Source organism: Hyperoodon ampullatus (genome assembly GCF_949752795.1).
Source record: "Hyperoodon ampullatus genome assembly, chromosome: 7".
Lineage (NCBI taxonomy): Eukaryota > Metazoa > Chordata > Mammalia > Artiodactyla > Ziphiidae > Hyperoodon > Hyperoodon ampullatus.
Genome location: NC_136920.1, coordinates 106,409,812 through 106,434,952, shown reverse-complemented (window position 1 = coordinate 106,434,952; position 25,141 = coordinate 106,409,812). Strand labels below are relative to the sequence as shown.

Below are 25,141 nucleotides of genomic sequence, written 5' to 3'. Positions count from 1 at the left end.
GCATGGAAGTTCCCAGTTGGTGCAGCCAGTCATGCCAGGACCCAGCCCTATCTACCAGTGGCCTACAGCCTTTACCCTAGTCAGAGTCTGGCAACCAACTGGACCTAGGGCCAGCCATGCCTACCAGTACACCCACAGTAGTCAGTCCACCACAACAGAAGGGCCCATGTAGCCCACATAGAGAGCACCCCTAGAGCATATAGCTCTGGTAACCAAAGGGGAGTGTGCTGCTGGGCCCCATATGTCATCTCCTACATGAGACCACTTCTCCAAGATTGAGAAACATAACCATTCTACCAAATATGTAAAAATATAAACAGAGAATTAGGCAAAACGAGGCAAAAGAGGAATATGTTCCAGAGGAAAGAGAAATATAAAAACCCAGAAGAACTAAATGAAGTTCAAGATAAGGAATCTACCTGAAAAAGAGTTCAAGGTAATGATCATAAAGATGTTCAAAGAACAGGGGAGAAAAATGAATGAAAAAAGTAAGAAGTTAGAAGTTTTCAACAGAGTTAGGAAATGTGAAGAAGAATGAAACAGACCTGAAGAATACAATAACTGAGATAAAAATACACAAGAAGAAATCAAGAGTAGATTAGATGATACAGAGAAATGAGTCAGTGGACTCGAAGACAGAGTAGTGGAAATCACTCATGATGAACAGAAGAAGAATTTTTTTAAAAGAAGCAAGCTTAAGAGACCTCAGTGACAACATCAAGCATATTATTAACATTATAGGGGTCCAAGTAGAAGAAGAGAGAGAGAAACAGGCAGAGAATACATATGAAAAACTAATAACTGAAAACTTCCTTAACCTAGGAAAGTCAACAGACATCCAGGTCCAAAAAACAAAGAAAGTCACAAACAAGATCAACACAAAGAGGACCAGACCAAGACACACTGTAATTAAAATGACAAAAGTTAAAGATAAAGAACATTAAAGCAGCAAGGGAAAAGCAACGTGTTATGTGCAAGGGAATTCCCATAAGACTATCAGCTGACTCTGCAGGACAGAAGGGAGTGGCATGATATATTTAAAGTGATGAAAGGAAAAAGCCTGCAACCAAGAATACTTGGCAAGCTCTTTTCAGATTTGATGGAGAAATCAAAAGTTTTACAGACAATAAAAAGCTAAAAAAGTTCAACACCAAAAACCAGTTTTACAAGAAATGCTAAAGGGCCTTAACTAAACAGAAAAGAAGAGGTCAAAACTAGAAACACCAAAATTACAAAGAGAAAAATCTCATTGGAAAAGGCAAATATACCATAAAGGTATTAAATCAACTATGTATAAAACAAGAACGTTAAAAGACAAAAGTAGTAAAACCAAACTGTATGCATAATAATAAATAGTTAAAGGATACACAAAACAAATTGATGTAAAATATGTTTGAAACAGTGAATGTGGGGGAGAAAAATTCAGGGGTTGTTAAGATGTGTTTGAACTTAGAGATCAATAATGTAATATAATCGTGTATGTATATTTTGCTATATATAAACCTCATGGTAATCACAAACCAAAAATCGATATAGATACATAAACACAAAAAAGAGAAAGGAATCCAAACATTAAAGATAATGATCAAATCACAAGGGAACAAAGCAAAGAAGAAAAATGGAACAGAAAAGAACTACAAAAACTACCCCAAACCAATTAATGAAATGGTAATAAGTACAAACCTATCAATAATTACTACAAATGTAAATGGACTATGTGCTCCAAAAAAAAGACATACGGTGGCTGAATGGATGCATATATGTTGCCTTTAGGATACTCACTTTACATCTGAAGATACACACAGATCAAAAGTGAGGGGGTGGGAAAAGATATTCCATGCAAATTGAAATGAAAAAAAAAGCCAGCGTAGCAATACTTATATCAGACAAAATGACTTTAAGAGAGAGACTTTAACAAGAGACAAATTAATATATTACTTAATGATCAAGAAGAAGATCTAATGATTGTAAATATATATACCCAACATAAGAGCATTTAAATATACATAAAGCAAATATTAACACACGTAAAGGGAGAAATTGATAGGAACACAATAATAGTAGGGGACTTCAACACCTCACTTACATCAATGGGCAGATTATCCAGACAGAAAATCAATAAGGAAGCACTGGCCTTAAATGACACATTATGCTTGATAGGCTTAATGGATGTATATGGAACATTTCATCCAAAAGCAGCATAATACATATTCTTTTCAAGTGTACATGGAACATTCTCCAGGATAGATCACAGGCTAGGCCACAAAACAAGTCTCAGTAAATTTAAGGAAAATGAAATCAGATCAAGCATGTTTTTTGATTTGGTATAAGAAGGGAAGTGAACTATAAGAATAAAAACTGCAAAGATCACAAACAAGAGGCAGGTAAGCAATACGCTACTAAACAACTGATGGGTCAATCAAGATATCAATAAGAAAATCAAAAAATACCTTGAGACAAATGAAAATGGAAACATAACAGTTCAAAATCTATGGGATGGGGCAAAAAGCAGGTCTTAAAGAGAAATTTATAGCAATGCAAGCCTACCACAGGGAACAAGAAATATCTCAAATAAATAATCTAATCTCACACCTGAAGGAACTAGAAAAAGAAGTACAAATAAAACCCAAAATTAGTAGAAGGAAGGAAATCATATAGATCAGAGCAGAAATAAAGGAAATAGATAATTTTTTAAAAACCAATAGATCAGTGAAAATGAGATATGAACTTTTGATAAGATAAACAACATTGATAAACATTTAGCCAAACTAAAAAAGATAGCCCAAATCAATGAAATCTGAAATGTAAAAGAGTAAGTTACAACCAACACCACAGAATTACAAAGGATCATAAGATATTACTGCAAACAATTATACATCAATTAAATGGACAACCTAGAAAAAATGGACAAATTCCTAGAAATGTATAATTTTCCAAGACTGAACCAAGAAGAAATAGAAAATATTAACAGAACAATTACCAGTAATGAAGTTGAATCAGTAATTTTAAAATTCCCCACAAATAAAAGTGCAGAACCAGATGGACTCAGAGTTGAATTCTACCAAATATTTAAAGAAGCGTCAACACCTAATCTTCTCAAACTATTACCAAAAAGTTGAAGAGCAAGGAACACTTCTGAACTCATTCTATGAGGCCAGCATCACCCTGTTACCAAAACCCAACAAAGACATCACAACAAAGAGAAAATTATAGGCCAGTATCAATGATGAACATGGATGTAAAAATCCTCAACAAAATATTAGCAAACTGAAGTCAACAATACCTTAAAAGGATCATATACCATGATCAAGTGGGATATATCTCAGGGAATAAGGAATGGTTCAATATTTGCAAATCAAATTATGTGATAAACCACATTAACAAACTGAAGAATAAAAATTATATTATCTTTTCAGTAGATGCAGAAAAAGCTTTTGACAAAATTCAACATAGATTTATGATAAAAGTTCTGAATAAAGTAGGTATAGAGGAGACATACCTCAACATAATAAAGGTCTTATATGACAAATCCAAGCCAACATCATATTCAATAATGAAAAACTGAAAGCATTTCTTCCTGAACAAGACAAGTATGCCCACTCTAACCACTTTTATACTTTTTATTGGAAGTCCTAGCCACAGAAATCAGACACACACAAAACAATTTTTTTTAAAGAATCCAAGCTGGAAAAAAAGAAGAAAAATTGTCACTCTTTGCAAATGACATGATACTATACATAGGAAAACCTAAAGATGCCACAAAAGAAAACTACTAGAACTTATCAATGAATTTGTTAATGTTGCAAGACACAAAATTAATATACAGAAATCAGTTGCTTTTTTTTTTTTTTTTTTTTTTTGCGATACATGGGCCTCTCACTGTTGTGGCCTCTCCCGTTTGGAGCACAGGCTCCGGACACACAGGCTCAGTGGCCATGGCTCATGGGCCTAGCTGCTCCATGGCATGTGGGATCTTCCCAGACCAGGGCACGAACCCATGTCCCCTGCATTGGCAGGCGGACCCTCAACCACTGCGCCACCAGGGAATCCCCAATATACAGAAATCAGTTGCATTTCTATACACTAAAAACAAACTTGTCAGAAAGAGAAATTAATAAAACAATCCCATTTACAGTTGTATCAAAAAGAATAAAATACTTAAGAATAAATCTAACTAAGGAGGAAAAAGACCCATACTCAGAAAACTATAAGACACTGAGAATAGAAATTGAATATGGCACAGATGGAAAGATATATAATGCTTATGGGTTGGAAGAACTAATATTGTTAAATGACAATGGTACTCAGTCAGTCTGCAGATTCAATGTAATTTCTATCAAAATACCAATGGCATTTTTCACAGAACTAGAACAAATAATTCTAAAATTTGTATGGAGATACAAAAGACCCAGAATAGCCAAAATAACTTTGAGAAAAAAGAACAAATCTGGAGGTATCATGCTCCCTGATTTTAAACCATACTACAAAGCTACAGTAACTCAAAACAGTATGGTACTGGAAGAAAACAGACACAAAGTTCAATGGAACAGAATAAAGAGCCCAGAATTAAGCCCACAGTCATATGGTCAATTAATCTACAAAAAAGAACAATGAAAATGCAATGTGGAAAAGATAAATGGTGTTTGGTAAACTGGACAGAAGAATCAAATTGAACTAATTTTTCACACCATATGAAAAGTAAAATCAAAATGGATTAAAGACTTAAATATAAGACCTGAAATTGTAAAACTTTTAGAAGAAGACTTAACTAATATGCTTTTTCTCATTGGTTCTAGCAATATGTTTTTGGACATGTCTCCTTAGGCAAGGGAAACAAAAGCAAAAATAAACAAATGGGACTACATCAAACTAAAAAGTTTTGCACAACAAAGGAAACTATCAATAAAATAAAAAAGCTCTCTACTGAATGGGAGAAGGTATTTGCAAAACACTTATCCAAAAAGGAGTTAATATCCAAAATATACAAAGAACACTTACAACTCAACATCAACAAAACAAAAACACAATTTAAAATCTGGGAGAGGACCTAGGTAGACATTTTTAAAGAAAACATACATATGGTCACCAGGCAAAGGGAAAGATGCTAATCATCAGGGAAATGCAAATAAAAATCACAATGAGATATCACCTCACACCTGTCAGAATGGCTATTATCTAAATATCAACAAATAACAAGTGCTTCCAAGAATGTGGAGAAAATGGAACCCTAAATCACTGTTGGAGGGAATGTAAATTGGTGCAGCCCTTATGGAAAACGTATGAAAATTCCTCAAAAAATTAAAAATAGAACTATCAAATGACCCAGAAATTCCACTCCTGGATGTTTATCTGAAGAAAACAAAAACACTAATAAGAAAAGATTCATGCACCTCTATGTTCACTGCAGTTTTATTACAATAGCCGAAATATGGAAGCAACCTCAGTGCCCATCAATAAATGAATGGATAAAGAAGATATGGCATATGCATACAATGGAATATTACTCAGCCATAAAAAAGAATGAAATCTTCCATTTGGGACAACATGGATGGACCTAGAAGGTATCATGCTGTATGAAATGTCAGAGAGAGAAAGACAAATACTGTGTGATTTCACTTTTATGTGGATGCTAAAAAGCAAAACAAATGACTGAATATAACAAAACAAAGCCAGCTTTAAGCATACTGTGAACAAACAGGTGGTTGCCAGAGAGGACGTTGTTGGGGGAAGGAGAAATAGTTGAAGGAGATTAAGATGCACAAACTTCTAGTTACAGAATAAATGAGTTATGGTTATGAAATGTACAGTGTGGGTGGGCAATATTGTCAATAATTATGTAATATCTTTGTATGATGACATATGGTAACTAGGCTTATCATGGTGATTATTTTGAAATGTATAGCAATATCAAGTCACTACTGGGTATGACAGGAACTAACATAGTGTTGTAGGTCAATGATACCTCAAAAGTGAACAAACACAGTAAAAGAGATCAGATTTGTGGTTACCAGATGGGGGTGGGGGAAGTAGGAATTAGATGGATGTAGTCAAAAGGTACAAACTAACAGTTATAAGGTAAATAAGTACTGGGGATGTAATGTACAACATGAAAAATGTAATTAGCACTGCTGTATGTTATATATGAAAGTTGTTAAGAGAGTAAACCCTAAGAGTTCTCATCACAAGGAAAAAAGAATTTTCTGTTTCTTTAATTTTGTATTTATATGAGATGTTCACTAAACTTATTGTGGTAATTATTTCATGGTGTAAGTCCAACCACTATACTGTTCACCTTAAACTTATACAGTGCTGTATGTCAATTATATCTCAATAACACTGGAAGAAAAAAAACTATCTTAGTGTAGCTTTATTATTTATTGTAGTGCTAAGCTTGACTAGGAGTTAACAGGTCTGGACTCTACTTTCAGTGCAAACACTGTCTTACTGCTCCCATTAGCAAAGCACTCTATCTTACTCTGGACTCACTTTTACCCCCCATAAATTTGTCAGAGAAGAGCATGTTTAGACTTTGCATGAAGTTACATTATGTGGATAAATGAGATAAGTTAATTGAAAGAATTTTGAAATGTTAGAATGAGACTCATTTACCTATATCCCTAGTTAATATAATCATTGTGTAATATTTTTAAAGGAATGGTCAATTGGAAGTTTTTAAAAAGGAAAAATCGCAATGAGATATCACCTCACACCTATCATAATGGCTATTATCCAAATGTCAACAAATAACAAGTGCTTGCAAGAATGTGCAGAAAACGGAACCCTCAGTCACTGTTGGTGGGAATGTAAATTGGTACAACCACTGTGGAGAACAGTATGGAGGTTCCTTAAACCACTAAAAATAGAACTACCATATAATCTGGCAACCCACTCCTGGGCATATATCTGGAGGAAACCTTAGTTCAAAAAGATACATGCACCCCAATGTTCATTGAAACACTATTTACAATAGTCAAGACATGGAAGCAACCTAATGTCCATCAACAGAAGAATGGATAAAGAAGATGTGGTACATATATAAAATAGAATAGCCATAAAAAAAGAATGAGATAATGCCATTTGCAGCAACACGGATGGACCTAGAGATTATCATACTAAGTGCAGTCAGTCAGAGAAAGAAACATCATATGATATCACTTATATGTGGACTCTAAAAAGATGATACAAATGAACTTATCTACAAAACAGAAACAGACTCACAGACTTCTAAAACAAACTTCTGGTTACCAAAGGAGAAAGATGGGGCACGGGGATAAATTAGGAGCTTGAGATTAACATATATACACTAATATACATAAAATAGATAATCAGCGAGGACCTACTATATAGCACAAGGAACTACTCAATATTCTATAATAACCAGTATGGGGAAAAGAATCTGAAAAAGAATGGATATATGTATATGTACAACTGAACTACTTTGCTGTACACCTGAAACTAACACAACATTGTAAATCAACTATACCCCAATATAAAATAAAAATTAAATTAAATAAACTGAACAAGTAAGAATAAAATCTTTAAAAAATCTTTTATAAGGCAAAATACTACAACAGTTATTCATAAGGGTAAATATAGATTGCTCACATTATAAGAATTCTTAGTGCTACCAACTGTTATTTTCAGATAACATTTTTATCCATTAAGAACTTTTGACAAGGAATGATTCTTTTTTTCTCTTTAGTGTAAAGATGATTATCATTGCTTGTGCAATGACCTTACATTTTTCAAACTGTTTATTCTCCTTGCACTCACTGGCTTTTTGACTTTGCCTTTTCTCTGTCATAATGGTTCCTTTCACCCCCAACCCATCTCTTATCCTGAATAACTTGGACCTGCTATTAACATTTACCTGTCTTAGGAAAATGAATTGTTTTTAGGGAAAAAGTGATAGGTTTGGCTCCACTGTGCCTTCCAAATAAAGTCTAAACTTTTAGTTTTGGACTTCAAAAGTTTGTCTTAACCTACTGCTACAGCCTTAACTCTCACTCTTACCTCATTCTATAATGGTATCAAATAGTTGGAAACATGTTGATCCTGATCATAATTTTCTTGTATCTAAACCTTTGATTATGTTGTTCTCCACATTCACTTGTTGAAATTCTGCCCATCTTTAAGTACCATTTCATCCATGAAGGTTTAGTGGTTATCCCACTGTAAACTTTTTCCCTCTCTGGGCTTCGACACTTTTTGGATTCACCTTTCTTATGGCATCTAGCCTATTGTTTTATATTACTTTTATATTACTGTGGCTTTTGTTTGCTTATTCAGTTTTTATTTTCTGTTTCTTTTATTCTCTGTGTCTATCTTTTTTGACAAAACTTTAAGCTTCTTAGCTTGGTGTATTCTACTTATTATATTCACAACAGAATCTAGGAGATTTTTCTAGGTCAATAAGAAGGAGCCCATAAAAGTTGTTGAATTAAATTGAATTGCTGGACCACTTTTTTAGATATGGCTATCAAACTGAACATTTCATGGAACTGGACAAGCATAAATCTCCAGTATTAGTGTACTAGAAAATTGTCTTTAACTATGACTGTATGGGACGAGTCAAGCTGTTTGACAAATAAGTGACAAACAAATATTTTCTAAATGTGAGTTTAGAAAATATGTATTGCTAGAAATCAGTAACCAGATATCACAGAAACATGGAATTATGACTGTTGTTCTACAAAGCTAAAAACTTGATTTATGTGTATGACACATAGGATTTAAATCTTATTGAGAGTCTACAAAACATTAAAGGAGTGCTCCAGAATAAGGCAGATTTTTAAAACAAAGAGTAAGTAATGCATGTTTGAATAAAAACTTGTATTATGCAGATTCTTTAGCCTTTTGTTTAGGAAAAAAAATCAACTTTGAACAAACATTTTCCAGTAGCACCAAGAACAACTTTGCTTTTTTAAAATTATTATTATAGCGTGAAGGTATTTTCTCCTGAGAAATAATATTTCCTAGTATTTAGAATGTAATGAAGGTCACACCTCTACAAAGAATGAAGGCATTTAATATGAGCTCAGTCATTGATAGGTTTCCTGAGTCTTTAAAACTTGTGTCCATTTTTTCTCATCTCCCCTGCCCATATGATTCACGTTATATATTTTCTTCTTAGATTATTAAAACGAGAAGAAAGTTTCACGTTCATTCCTCGGTCCCGTGAAGAGCTTCCAGACAACTTTCCAAAGGAAATCTCTGGGGTCTGCTATTTCCTGGAGGTAAGAACTGGTCCTAAGCAGCCAAAGCCTTCTCTTTCTTCATCGAGAATAAAAAAGGTTTCCTACAACATTGGCACAATGTTCCTCCGGGAGACAAGCCTCTGAGACCTGCTGCAGATCAAAGACTCCTCCAAAAAGCACAAGCCCAGAACATGGGTCATGACAGGAGAATGGAAAGATTGTTTATCTTTCACTGCTCTGTGGAGAACAAGCAGTGGAATTTGTTATGTCAGGCAATAATCCTAGAAAAAGGAGGGTGATGACTGTCAATAAAAAACTGAAGGGCAAAGGGGAAATAAGATGTATCCATTCTTATGAGTGTTTTTGGTCATATATATATTATGTATAATATATATATGTATTTTAATTAATTACAAGTGTGAGGCCCCTTTCAAAACTAACCAATAAATAGGTTCCATGTTTTCTTGTTTGTCACACATACAGGTATCTTTCTCTATATATTTGTATCACTTTTGAGAGCCAGTTTTGATTATATATTCCTACATTTAGTGAGTGGGTATGACAGGAATATTTTCTAATTTTGTTTTTCTGAACAGACATTTCATACATATATCATGGCAGTGTGGTAAACTTCTCAGCAGGAAAAACTGTAACTTGGCAAAATATTTTAGGGATATTACATATTTTTATACATATCTCTTCTAGATAATTTCACACAGCATTAGCATTATTAGATTTTCACAATCTGCTACTGTATAGTTGGTATATTACATAATTCCAACATATTTATTGAATATAGTTTCGCTTATTTAGAGAGATAAGTGCTTAGATTGAAAATACACATAACCTAGGATTTCAGATGCTGAGAAAGCATAGTATATCTGCTTAGTAAATACAGCTTTTAGATTTGATTAATGTAGCATAGAATCCAGAGGAAATGGCATTTCCTAATAGCAAATGTATGTATCTGTAACCAAGATTAAAGAAAGGTCTTTTTGCTATCTTCTAAGAAATATCAGTGAAAATAAAATGATTTGCTACATTGTACCCTTTCAACTTAGCACTTCTAAAATAGGTAGTTTTTACAATGTGCTAAATTCTAATAAACAACATCCTACTAAATGACATGTAAGTCCACCCCTCTGTCCCTGTCACCTTCTTCAATGGATGCTTCCTATGGACTAACTGCCCCTCATGGGAGCAAATCACTAGATACTGGCATTAGTGAGAAAAAGGTGTAGGATATTTTGCCAAGAAGTTTGTTTATTCTTTCATAATAAAAACAAGGAAAAAAACCTGTACTTTATGGATTTGAGATTTTTTTTTAATGTTCTTCTGCAGTTAATTTGATGTGGCTTTTAAGTTCAGTGAATCACCTTCATTAACACTGAAGTATGTATAACCTTCAGACCTAGTAATCACCAAAGTTACAGATAGGCTTCCATTGCTTGTTCTTCAAAATGAAAACCTGTTCCCATTAATTAAGAGTGCATGAAAATATTATTACAGACTCACCCTGAAATTAGGAGCACAGTGTGTCCAAATTTTCTTATTTTGGATCAGATATAGAATCTAAGTTTCTCGTGAGGTTAATGAGTTGGAAACATTTGTTTCCTTGAAACCTTGTGGTGGACATTTTCTTACTCTGATAGGTATACTCATTGGTAGCTTATGTCTACTGAATACAATATACTTTTTCTGGTTAGAGATTTTGGCTGCATTAGAATTTGGTTATGAAATAACTCAGTTAAGGAACAGATTAACTAGTGTCCAATGTAGTCTGTGAGGATTAATTAATGTTTTTAAGTTCTCTAAGTATACAGCTAGAAAATATTTTTAGATTGCAGATTAGTTGTTATAATCGTGATCATTTTTATAATTGTTGAACTCTGTTCTCTCCCTGGGGCTTAAGAGGACACTAATGCAACACTTTGCATGTGGAAACAGGACCTAGACCTGAATCCTTGCCTGTCCCTCCCTTCCTTGGGTCTAGGTTTCTGTTTTTAACCACATGTGGGCAAGAAGACCAGGGTGTTTATAGGAGGCTGTGGAGGCTGAGGACAAGGTTCTCTCATGGGAATAATTACTCACAAAAGAATTTCTTTAGGGGGCTGAGAGATTAACTCACTTCTTTCACAGGGAATAGAGGGCAGGCTTACAGTCAGTGTGGAAAGAACAGGCTCTGGGAGCACTTCAATCCTCCTGCTAAGAATAGGAAATGCCTCAGCTATGCTGATGGGCTTCTTATAGCACAGAAGCATGGGGAGAGAACCAAACTCACTGAAGTCATTTTTGCTTATTGTGCACAGTAACTTAAAGCTTATTGTGATATAGGAAATCATAAGTGTTTTAATCGTAAACAATGTGTTTTTTAACCATAAGGCTGAAAGGGACTTCCAGGAATCATCCAATCTAATTCTCTACTTTTTGTAAAGATTTGTCTAAGCAACTATTCTAAATATATGGTTATTCTCTCCATACTTAAAAATACCTGTGGGAAGCATATTTCAAAAGCATCCTTGACAATCCACTTCATTATCTAGTACTTGGTGATAGGGTTTGGGAAAAGAATTTTATATACATTCAATTTGTCAGAAAAATAACAAGCTCTTTCTTAGTTTATATGATTTTACTTGGAGAAGAGTAGCTATTTACATTGTCACAAATGTCACAATGAATATGCCAGAGATCTATTAAATATCACAAACAAGATGTAAACTACATTTTTCAAAGAATATAATCTAAATGTATCTTTGAAGGTATAGTCCGAGGCAATAGTCTGATCTATTACCATTTTGCCAACCTAGTACAGTTGACTTATTATAGCTACACTATTCCTATATGTATTTGCAAAATACGGTATAAAATGGCATTTCATTCTAGCTGCAGTCATAGAATTTAGAGGCTGTGAAAAAGCATTGCATTTTTATATGTCCTATAGAGTATAATACATGTATCCTCCATTAGGAATTGTGATTGTAATAATGGGTGCTGTTGGTATTTCATTTGACTAATATCTATAAGGTATTCTCATGTACAAACTATTAACATACATCATGCATTTTAGCATGGCAGATTAAATGGAATTTAAATGGATGTCCCTTTAGAAATAAAGCATTATTTAATTGGGGAAATGGCTCTAACCCACTCTAAAATGGATGCTTTAAGATCCAATTTGGCACATATAGACCCTCTGTTTCAGTATTTTTTCCAGCAACTGATTTGAAGAAGTTACTTTATGACTAGCCATCAGTACCAAAGCTTCATGTTGTCATCAGTATCATTTTGATGGAAAGAATGTCATTGTTTACAAATAAATGAGTTATATAATGAAGTCAGAAACCCCCATATGTACCCAAAATATACTGCACAGTATGTGCTTTGTGAACCTTAATAAATAGGTAACAGCCATAATAAAAAGAATAATAATCAATGCCTGAAGAACACATGTAGTTGGGGCTCTTGGCTTTGTAGTGTTGGGTGGAGAAGGGAAAGAAGAAACAGCTTCTAGTTAACAGTTTGGTCCAACTGTCTAAAATCTGCCTTGATGTTCATCTCTTCTTTTATATTTCAAATAGTTTTGATTTCCCTTTTAATACTTCATTATGTGTGGAATCCAGTGAGCTGTGTATGACTTATTGTGACTCTGAGACAGGCACTGATGCCTGAGACTTGAGAGTGGGTTTGTGGATTCAGTGCTTCAAATATGAACTCTCGGGGTCTCACACTGTTCTTATCCAGTGACAATAGTAACAGGAACACAGTGTTTTATTGTGAAAGTGTGAAACTGTGTGCCTCTCCAGGAAAAACAGAACAAAATAGGACAACGAATAAAGCAAAATCTCATTCACAAGTGCAGGAAGTCTTAATCTGAATTCCTCCCAAGAGTTACAGCAATAAAGCAAAATTAAATTGATAGATACAAAAGGCAAAATCACAGAGAATTTGGAAAACTGCCAGGCTGTGTTTTTCCTACAGAATCATATTGATACCAGTTGAAATGGTATATTTGAGGTTGTGAGGTATGAAGAGGGAGCTCAAGGTTATCACCATTATTAAATATATTTTTTGAAGGCTCCTTGGGTTCCTGACTTGCTGAGGGCAAGTTTGTGGATCATCAGAGCAGACAGTGAAACTTCTACATGTAGGTTTCTGTCTTGTCATGCATTTTAAGCACAACTTAACCAATGCCCAGACCCTCTCCTACTCTATACTGTCACTGGAAACCATCTCACCAGGTCAAGTTTGGCTCTGTCAAACACCATTCCCTCTGTAGCACTGAACCTAACATGGCCATAGAAAGAGTTGTTGATGCCTGTTTCAGGCAGATTGCAAGACCCACACAACTCTAGGCCCAAGTAACAAAGCACTGCTGAAGTGAACTAACCATTCTCAGTTGTGCTAGGGCATTACTTACACCTGTAGCTTCTCTCTGCTTTCTTCAAAATACTATCTGGCTCCAAGCATTTGGTACAACTTCAGTAAATGTTCCTTCAGAATGAGTTACACATGGCTCTGAATAGGCTCTGGGGGGCACCAGATGTCTTTCAACCAACAGTACCTAGAAACTCAACTCTGAGAGCAAAGCCCCATATTGTAGCCTGGGTATTTCTATTATTAAACTATAGATCTTTAGCTACAAAAATTATGTCATTTCAGAGGCTTCTATAAGCATATCTTATTAGATATAACCTGAAAAACATGATGCACCAGAGGCTTAATTATTAAAGTTTAACATATCACAGTCTGAGTGATGATTCTTTAAGCATAGCTCTTGATATGAATACACTTAATTTACAACCAGCTGATTGAACATACACATAAATTGTGTTAACATGATTGAAAGAATTTTATTGTTAAATGGATAAACTGACCCCAGCTGTGGACTCAAATTAAGGCTCCTCACAGTGGTGAAAGAAGAACAGACACTGATATTATACACAGATTAACATAAATTTTGTCAGAGCATTTTGAGATAGTGTGCAAAATTCCTTCCTCACACTTGATTCAAACAGTTGAAGCCTAAGTATTATTTTCCTGTCACCTTTGTTTCCTTCCTTCCTTTCTTCCTTCTTTCCTTCCTTCTTCCTTTCATTAAAAAAAAGTCATTGATACATTTATAAATAGGAAGAATCACAGCTAATCTTATGTTGTAGAATAGTTTTAGATTTATAAAGTAATAAATATTCTGTGTGTGTGTGATTGTGTGTGTGTTGAATGTAGATATTACATGATTAAAAGGAGTAACATTTTGGAAGGACTTGGGATGTAGAGAAGTAAAATTTCTGTCTTTATTTGTTTATTTTTCTTTTTCTAAATTTGGGCTGCACTAGGTCTTTGTTGTGGCACGCAGGCTTCTCTTGTTGTGGCGTGTAGGCTCCAGAGTGCTCGAGCTCAGTAGTTGCAGTGCACGGCCTTCTCTCTAGTTGTGGCACGTGGGCTTAGTTGCCCCGCAGCATGTGGCATCTTAGTTCCCTGACCAGGGATTGAACCCGCATCCCCTGCATTTAAAGGTGGATTCTTAACCACTGGACCACCAGGGAAGTTCCTGTGTCTTATTTCTATTGTGTTGTGACCAGACCATAGCTTCAGCCATGTGCCTCATTGCCAATTCCATCCTTATTAAGAAATGTTCAATGGTTCCTGTTCAGTGGTTCAACTCATCAGCTTGGCAGTACCTGACTACTTTAGGAAGATTGGCAGTATCTGACTACCTTAGGGACACAAATTACTGGACTTTACCTTCAGAGATTTGGATTCGGTAGATCGCAGGTGGAGGCCTAGGAATCTGTATTTAGAAAATCACTCTAGGTAATGCCAATATACAGCCAGATTTGGGAATCAATGAAGAATATTCAAATAATCCCAATTACTAGGAATAAATGCAAGTTGACTAAGATAGAAATATATTATTTCATTTATACTTATTTTGGAAAGCTAAATACTCCAGGCTTAATAGCATTATTTCTTTCACAAGTTTTTAATTTTAGCTTTGGTTTCAAATTTATAGTCAGCTTTTTGAGCATAAGTCTTCAAGCTTCAAATCAACACTGATAAGCATGAGGGATGAATATTGCTCACCATAGGGCTATTAGACATACTAGGTACAGTATAACTTTCTTAGTTACTGCCAGAGCTGTGCAGTACATAACAATATTTGTTGATCCTTACCAACAAGATATGAACTATGAACGTTAGGACAGAGAAGCAAATGTCAAAGTGACAGCCTTATTCACAAATGCTTCGATTTTTATGTTTGAAACATCACCAATTTGATACTTAGTCTCACTCTGTACTTTTCTCATTGAATTGTATATTCATCTAAAACTTATTTCCTAGCAATATCTTATAACAACTTTTCAAGCAATAATCTAAGCCATGATGATGATGCCATATGAAACTTGCACTTCTGTGTACTTCATAGAACCCTAAGGGAAACAGAGAAATGTTTTATATAAGCAATAATATAGGTAGTGTGCACTTATAAAAGATATTAACCATTCTACTACAGTAAAATGAGCAGTAAGTGATAGATAATTATCTGAGCAGATAACATGCTTAATTTCTCTAACAAGTCCTTCATTTGCACATATGCTATGAAGTAATTAATATATTTTGATCAGATTGTTTCTGATGTATAATTATTGATACCTATCATAATATGATTTCTATTCCTCTCAAAAGATTGTGTATGTATTGTTACCCAGATTTTCAGATCTTTGTACTATATAGTATATGGAGTATTTAAGGATAGATAAATGAGCAAAAGTATACTATGGGCTGGATAAGCTGATCCAGAGTAGGCTTGGAAAAAATACAGATGCATCTTGGGACAAGTTAATTAATTCTACTCTTGGTTTGATAAGGTCTGAGATGATGAAAGATTAAAGATAAAAAGAATAATTATCACTGTTCTCTGTGATGGCAAATGTTTAGTAAGTACAATACTATTTTGGCTTCAGAATATGATTGGTTGAAATTCATCTGTAGTATAATTTTAAAATGTCTGAAAATCCTTATGTAGTCATATTTAAAATAACCTGTCCTTCTCAGCCATTTTGATGATACCACTAAAGCTTGCAGGTTTTGAAATGAATAATTCATATTTTTACTTTCCTTAAAATATAATTTTAATCAAATGTGGCATAGTCAATAATAATCAGTCCTTTAATAGTTAAATTACTCCTCCATCATTTAGAATAATGAATTAGGATTACAGTTCAAACTAACTAGTAAATTTATGATACACTGAGGTACTTCTAATCATCTGATTATTATTTAGCAAAATCATAAAGCTTAGAATCCATTCCTAAGCCTCTAAATAAGATTACAGTTCCTATTATTGCCTAGATGGTTAAACTCTCTTCTAGTCTTGAATCTGAACACAATTAGAGTCGTGGGTAGGTTTGTTAGTATTTTACCTTCCTATTACCAACAGCAAAACTTAACATCCTCCTACCCACAATTTATAAAATTCTCCTATAAAAATCAAACAGGGTGTTGAGTCACTGAGAAAGTGTTATTTTCCCACTGAGAAAGCATTTGACAGACATCTTTATGTATATCATTTGATGCTTAACCCTTAATAAGCATGCTTTTGTTAATAAATAATAAAAAATAATTAATTTGAATCCATTAAATTATAGTGAATCTATTTTCTCAGTTAATTCATCTAGTTGCTGATCAGACCACTCTTAATATTAGACTTAAGTACTATTGTTTATTATTTGAAAACAAAAGAGACAAGAAAAACTAAATGGCAAGCCTAAGTAGTAGCTTGTTTCTAATTCTTTTGATACATATTTTAAAAATAAAGGAATTGGTTTATATTTAATCTTCCACTGTGGCCTTTTGGCTAGTTGGAGATAAAGAAGGGATTCTACTAAATGAATTTTTACTGTGGGTTATTAAGTATAATTAAATATAAGTAGGACAGTAATGTATTAGTTGGGGTAAAATCAAAATTGTGCAAAATTTCTTCTTCACACCCCCACACTCTTTAAAGACAATTCTTCCCATTTTACTGCCTGGCAGTTACACATCAGACTCAGAACACAGGGACAGATGGAGGGGGTGGGATGGGCAGGAACTTTAGATGAGATTGAGCAAAGAGATTTAACGTTTTTCTTTGTGAAAGTATATATACTCCTAAAGGGAAGCAGTTTTCATAATAGACACATGTAGTTTAGTGAAAGCCAAATGAATATTTGCTCATTTTTATTTTAAAAAGAAAAGAGAAAAAATCCCTCATGAGCTATTTTCAGTTTTCTTAGGAGGTAGCAGCAACCTCTCAGCGGGGGCACACATCAGTGAAACTGGGATTAGAAACTCACAAAGCTATATATAGAAACTCTCTGAAGGTGGCAGATAGAACTAGTCTTGGTTACAGTGATAAAGGTAGATGAAAGTGTGAGAACATCTGGGCTTAAGGAACAAAGAAGGCCAAATACCAGCCCCTCTGTATGTCACAGAAAACCCTGCTAAAATTAACACAAAAGAACAGACTATAGGTGTTCAAGGGATATTAAAACAAAACTTTTTTTTTCCCTTTTATAGCATGCTGGCTGAGCTAACATTCCGTGAGAAGAATACAATTTCATTTTATACATCATTTTTTTTGTTCTGACATTATAGAAATTATATCATTCCCTAGTTGGAAAATTTAATCACAAAGAATGAGAAATATTCTGTATACTAACATCTGTAAAATGGCTTTGAGGGGCTATACTCTATTCCATATTCTTCTTCACATTGTTCTCAAATTGGGCTTCAGCTGCAAGCAAAACAAGTGCTCAACTTTAGAGTAGATAAAAGCCTTTATGACTCTAGGCCTATCCATCTTATTCTGGGATGTTCCAAAGAAATGGAACTGGGGAGAGAGTTACCCCACAGCATTTGATGGTATTCTGTGGGAGAGATGAAGATGTACTCCCAGTCTTTTAAAATTAAGTGGTTAAGTAGTCTCTAATCATCATTCAAAGATGTTTCACTTATATGTAGCTAGTTAATTCTAGCAGAGTTTGTTTAGAACAGAAATTTTAAAAGGAAGAAACAAACCTGAACAATTTTTAATCAGAGTTATCAGTTAGGAAACTAATTTGGGACGAAGATTTGCTGTCCTGAAAATCAACTTACTTATATCCGAAATTCAGAATGCTAAAGACTTTTGAAAATTTTCTAAAGGTATCAAGTGCTTCAGCACTGAAAAAGAATAATAATTTTGTTGATGGATTCCTTAAGGTTTTATGTCCTGGAGATAACAAAGAATTATAAATTACATTTCAATTATTTTTTTCTCTATGTTTTCCAGTTGTTGCAGGAAAGATGTAGAAGATGTCATAAATAAGACAAAGTTACAAATTTTGGCATTGAGCCATGGTTTACAAATTTGGCAACATTCTTTTACTTAAAATAATAAAACTGTTTTTAATAATATAAGGGTTAAGGATAAAAGACAAGTATACTGTATTCAAATTTGGCTATGAAAGGATCTAGAGCAAGAATCTCAACTTCTCTAAATAAAATCTAAAAACTTACCTTCATATCCTTTGAACAATAAATATAAATATTCCTACATATTTTGTGACTAAAAAGAAGCAGTGCATTTCCATACTTAATGAAACCTCAATTCCTAGAACAATTCTACTTTTATTGACTCGCAAGAAGCATTCCTTTATGGTCAATATCACTAACTTTCAAGGTTGGCAAGAGTGTATGGCTTTCTTCTGAGACTGGGATGATCTGTATAAACATATTTGTGTATAACCACTTAAAATCCCCCTGCCACTTATAAGCTTTTTTTAGAAAAGTTCAATTCTCCATAGTTAAAGTGAAGCAAACTCCATGTTGGAGTGGCCAGATAGTTTATCAACAACAGGAAATCCCCCCTCCAAATTTTATTGGTATAAATTACCAGGTTAAAATCAGAGCCTAACCTTGGTTTTAAGTTTCAGATAAATTGCTTTTCTATTATTTGACTAGAAAGTATTATCAAGAAGAAGAACTTAATTCTTATGTTAGATCTCATTCTAGCCAAGCAGGTCTAGATAAACTAGATAACTTTATAATTATCTACAGTAATTCAGGAATTTTTAGAAAATTCTTTATTTTTGTTCTCATTGTACAAAGATAATTATTAGTGAATGGTAGCCAAAATTATTATTCTTATCTCTTAAATTAGTTTCAAGTATGTTACCAGGCAATTATATAACCCATCCCTTTCATTTGTCATGTAACTCAATGACCTGAGATAGTGAGTACTCATTGTTTTTTCTTCTAATCCTTAAAAACACATTTTTTTCCTGTCTAAAGAAAAATTATCCTACTAAAATGCAAATGAATACCTGACTATAGGAAGTAACCCATTTTATAAGCATATATGAAATACTTCAGCTGGATTCAGCTGGACTGTAACCAAAAAAAAAAAAAAAGACACCAAAAAAGATGACAAGAGACAGAAAAATCACACTTTGCCAACCCTGTTAACCTAGAAGAAAGCTGAAAATAGATGGTAAGGCTAACTGATTATAGACTTTTTTTAGCACAGTATTCATACATAATAGAATGTCATCAAATTCAGCATGTAAAAACTTTGTTAAAACAAACAAGAAACTTAAGAAATATGCTAATCAGAATAAAAAGATTAAAAGGGGCAAAAAATCTTGCATTATATATGCCCATCAGTGCAGAATTTGTTTTCTTTTGGGAAAATTTGGTAGTATGTCTTTAATCAATATTTGCTTTATGATCCAATTTAGTATTAGCATAGTATAGGCCTTATGTGCAGTAAACTAATTAGTCCCTTAAGTTTGTCAGCATCCTCAGCTTCTTTTTTCCATCTCTCCCTCCCTCTTTTCCTCCCTCTATCCTCCCTCCCTTCCTTCCCCCTTATTTCCTCCCTCCCTCCCTTTCTCCCTTTCTCCCTCCCTCCCTTCCTTCCTTCCCTCCTTCTTTCCTTCCTTTCTTCCTACCTTCCTTTTTTTCCCTTTATTTTTCTTATGAAGTATGTGAAAAATAATATATTATTATTATGGCTTCATGATTGAAGAGTTTGTGGATTCATGAGGTAAGGAAAAGAAGGTGACTATTTAGATATAGATAATTTGGGTATAGAAATGACTGAGACAATTAAGACCTTGGCATCTATAGAGGTTTCATCAGTTAAGAGAAACATACGTTTTAAAAAATAACATGTTGTTCTTTTCTTCTGAATTTAAACATGTTTTCAAGTATCAGGGTCACCCTTTTTGGACAATCTATTTTTTGCCACTACAAATATCTTAATTTGGAAAAATCCTCTTATTTTCAGATAGTAATTTTTTTCCTTGGGTACCACAATGCTAAAGATTGAAATAGAAAAGAAACTTCTTCTATCTGTAGGGAAATTGTTTTCTAAAAACTACTTCCCGATAAGGCAAATACACCAACTACTACTTGATTTTACTGGCTCTTTACCTATAGATGACCAATGCACTGTCTTGCATCCTGTATACCCTTCTGTAACTCAGTTTTGCATAGCATGGTGTTTTGGGTTCTTTTTTGAGGGTTTGAAAATGTTTCCTATCAATTTTATGTCTACTGTATTGAAAAAGCAATATAGAGTGTATTCCAAATTTCTTAGCTCTATGTCTTTAGGTTTTAGCATATATTCAGATTGATGTTTATAACCACAGTTTTGATTTTTTGACTAGAATTTAAAAATTACCATGTTCCTAAGTACAAAACCACAGGTTGGATCATTTTATGATAGCTATATTGAGGGATCAACCATTGACAAATCCAAATCCAAAACCATTTTTTTTTTCAGGGAAAATTCAATCATTTCTAGCAGAGTATAAGATCCATAATGGAAAAGAAGTGAAATATCTTATTTAAAAGTGTAGTAATGAGGAAGACAGAAGAGTATGTTTTTCATTTTAGATACCCCTAGCATTACAATAATTTGAACAAGTCTTGAACAAGATTTAAGCAATCTTTAATCTCTAAAACTGAAAATTTTATTCTTTCCTTTTTTTATGTTAGTGTATTAATATTACATTCAAACTTCTTAATAAGTTGTCTACATGACATATATTGTTTTGCATTCATTAACAGAAAATTATGTAGAAATAATACAGCTTTCTTTTTTCTCTCTGGAAAGATTTGCTTCAGTAAGTCAAATACATTTGAATTTTGGTTCTTATTTCTCATTTGGACTTCTTTGTTACACACCTCAGGGATCTTCTACTATAACAAATCAGGTAGTCATTCAAAGGAAGGGATATGAAAAATTCAGAAAAAATAAAACTTCAAAAGGGAAGACTTTCTATATTGATCAACTTTTCTTTATTCCACACTGACATTTATTTTGAAATTGTGAAAAAGTAGGCAGCTTCCATATAAATTGACACCTATGAAAATACAAATTACTTTCTTCCTGTGATTTTCAGTGTTAAGAAAACCTTTGTCTTGAAATGATAGAGAATCTTGATACTTGTTCATGAAGAAATATGACCTTCAATACCTTTACCAATTTCATTTGTTGAGGGAAATATTTTCAATAATGAATGTAAAAATAGAAGAGATATGGTTGAGGAAAACAGAAGAAATTAAGAGGAATTAAGATAACATTTGAACAGCTGTGAGCCACAGTCCCATTTTCTCCCTCTATTTTGTTGCCTCTTACTAAATTGATATCTAAGGCCCAGATTGGGAAAAATAATAAAATCATTGTTTCCTTTAAGTATTTGGAGATAAGCAAAAATTATTCCAACTGTGTGGAAATTGAGTCACATAATAATGGCAGTTTATTACTACTAGGGAAGTCAGGTTAGGTTCAAATGGAAAAATTGTGCATGGACAAAAAGGCTTTCTGATTTTCTTAGAGTTGAACTAACAGCTTTAAGAAAAAAAAAAAAATTCCTGAAAAATTTGCCGGGGAAAAGCTATAAAATTTTATAACAACTACCTGTAATTACATTATGACTTTGATAATCCAGTGACAAAGCTTTCTCGTTATGCTTTTAAAATGTACCAATTAAATGCATTCCAGAAATAATACATATCATTCCTCATTTCAAAATCAACCTACCAGAATTCTGACACTTCAGCTGTGAGTAGCCATTTTACAAAACCAAAGGTTCTCATTTCCCTAACAGTACTTTAGATAAAAACAAATACAAACAAAAACTTGCCTACTGATTTCAACGTATAAGGTAAATAGCCAAAGCATTTCCATCAAACATTCTAGTACCATGTAATAATAAGTAGGTTTCCCAACCCACTTAATAAAAACACATGGTTATATCGTGCTAGGCCTTCATTCACTTCCTCTACATGGGGTAGGTTTTATTTAACCAGATACCTGAATTATTTTAATGTTTTGTCCAGTTCATTTGCTGTAATCTCATGGGTCTAAATTTTTAGTTTGGCTTGCAATGTAAACAATATTGGGCATTTGTTATTTTATTATCAGATTATGCTTTGTAAATCATTACTTTTAAAAATCTAGTTATCACAAACAAATTACAATGTTATCGAATAACATCATGATACATAATAATATATCCATAAAGCATGGTTAAATTGAATATATTTTGAAATGTCAAGCAATTTTTTGTTTTTCAAAGATGACTGCATCTCTTAAACCTGTACCATTAATTATAAAATTTTAATTCAGTGTTTCATATTATATTTTAAGATATTTTTCTTAATAGTATAAGTTTAGAGAACATTTTTTGGATTGAAAAGATAAAATATGCCTCATTTCATTAGAATTTTAAGAATACTAGTATGTGTAAAAGTATATAAGCACTTATAGAATTATAAACATCCACTGTATGTACTTTACTTTTAATGTAACACTACTTTTAATTCATTGGATTGTGCTTATTTATAATTGTTCTAAATTATGCATGATGTATGTAAATAGCATGTTTCATTATGTAAAATGTCTTTGTATTTACAGACTGAAGAACAAGGAAGATTTGTATATGAAAAATGAGTGATTAAAAGCCTGGGATTCTTATAAAACAAAGTGGAAATAACAGTTCTGTGTTATATTTACATAATTCATTACAAAACTCTCTGTTTAAGCCACAGATTTATTTACCTTATAAGTGGAAACTGTCACTTATAAAATATTTAAATCAATAAATGATACCAAAAAGGAGAAGTCTATATATTCTTATTTTTTAAAACATTTTTATTGGAGTATAATTGCCTTACAATGTTGTGTTAGGTTCTGCTGTATAACAAAGTGAATCAGCTATATGTATATGTATATCCCCATATCCCCTCGATCTTGCATCTCCCTCCCACCCTCCCTATCCCACCCCCTAGGTGGTAACAAAGCACCGGGCTCATCTCCCTGTGCTATGTGGCTGCTTCCCACTAGCTATCTATTTTATATTTAGCAGTGTATATATGTCCATGCCACTCTCTCACTTCGTCCCAGCTTACAATACAATTCCCCCTCCTGGTGTCCTCAAGTCCATTCTCTACATCTACATCTTAATTCCTGTCTTGCCCCTAGGTTCTTCAGAACCTTTTTTTTTTTTAGATTCCACATATATGTGTTAGAATACAGTATTTGTTTTTCTCTTTCTGACTTACTTCACTCTGTATGACAGACTCTAGGTCTATCCACCTCACTACAAATAACTCAATTTCGTTTCTTTTTATGGCTGAGTAATATTCCATTGTATATATGTGCCACATCTTTATCTATTCAACTATTGATGGACACTTAAGTTGCTTCCATGTCCTGGCTATTGTAAATAGAGCTGCAATGAACATTTTGGTACATGACTCTTTTTGAATTATGGTTTTCTCAGGGTATATGCCCAGTAGTCAGATTGCTGGGTCGTATGGAAGTTCTATTTTTACTTTTTAAAGGAACCTCCATACTGTTCTCCTTAGTGGCTGTATCAATTTACATTCCCACCAACAGTGCAAGAGGGTTCCCTTTTCCCAAAGCCTCTCCAACATTTATTGTTTGTAGATTTTTTGATGATGGACATTCTGACAGGTGTGAGGTGATACCTCATTTTAGTTTTGATTTGCATTTCTCTAATGATGAGTGGTGTTGAGTATCCTTTCATGTGTTTGTTGGCAATCTGTACATCTTATTTGGAGAAATGTCTGTTTAGGTTTTCTGCCTATTTTTGGATTGTGTTGTTTCTTTTTTGATATTGAGCTGCATGAGTTGCTTATAAATTCTGGAGATTAATCCTTGGTCAGTTGTTTTGTATGGAAATATTTTCTCCCATTCTGAGAGTTGTCTTTTCATCTTGTTTATGTTTTCCTTTGCTGTGCAAAAGCTTTTAAGTATCATTAGGTCCCATTTGTTTATTTATTTTTTATTTCCATTTCTCTAGGAGATGATAGGTCAAAAAGGATCTTGCTGTGATTTATGTCATAGAGTGTTCTGTCTATGTTTTCCTCTAAGAGTTTTATAGTGTCTGGCCTTACATTTAGGTATTTAATCCATTTAGAGTTCATTTTTGTGTGTTGTGTTAGGGAGTGTTCTAATTTCATTCTTTTCCATGTAGCTGTCCAGTTTTCCCAGCACCACTTATTGAAGAGGATGTCTTTCCTCCATTATATATTCTTGCCTCCTTTATCAAAAATAAGGTGACCATATGTGCCTGGATTTATCTCTGAGCTTTTGATGTTGTTCGACCGATCTACATTTCTGTTTTTGAGCCAATACCATACTGTCTTGAGTACTGTAGCTTTGTAGTATAGTGAAGTCTGGGAGCCTGATTCCTCCAGCTCCATTTTTCTTTCTCAAGATTGCTTTGGCTATTCGGGGTCTTTTATATTTCCATACAAGTTGTGAATTTTTTTGTTCTAGCTCTGTGAAAAATATCACTGGTAGTTTGACAGGGATTGCATTGAATCTGTAGATTCCTTTGGGTAGTATAGTCATTTTCACAATGTTGATTCTTCCAATCCAAGAACAT

The 25,141-nt window shown here is 33.6% G+C and overlaps 1 protein-coding gene across 1 annotated transcript in view; it reads left to right on the top strand.

Moving 5' to 3' along the window:
- The window catches only part of GUCY1A2 (guanylate cyclase 1 soluble subunit alpha 2), a gene marked incomplete at both ends in the record, with an annotated part of 393,777 nt that extends 384,436 nt beyond the window's left edge, over positions 1–9,341 (top strand). Inside the window, one exon of the mRNA XM_079709222.1 lies at positions 9,134–9,341. Coding sequence (XP_079565348.1) covers positions 9,134–9,341 — 208 coding nt within the window. The remainder of the gene's footprint in view (positions 1–9,133) is intronic.
- Between the last annotated feature and the right edge of the window lie 15,800 nt (positions 9,342–25,141).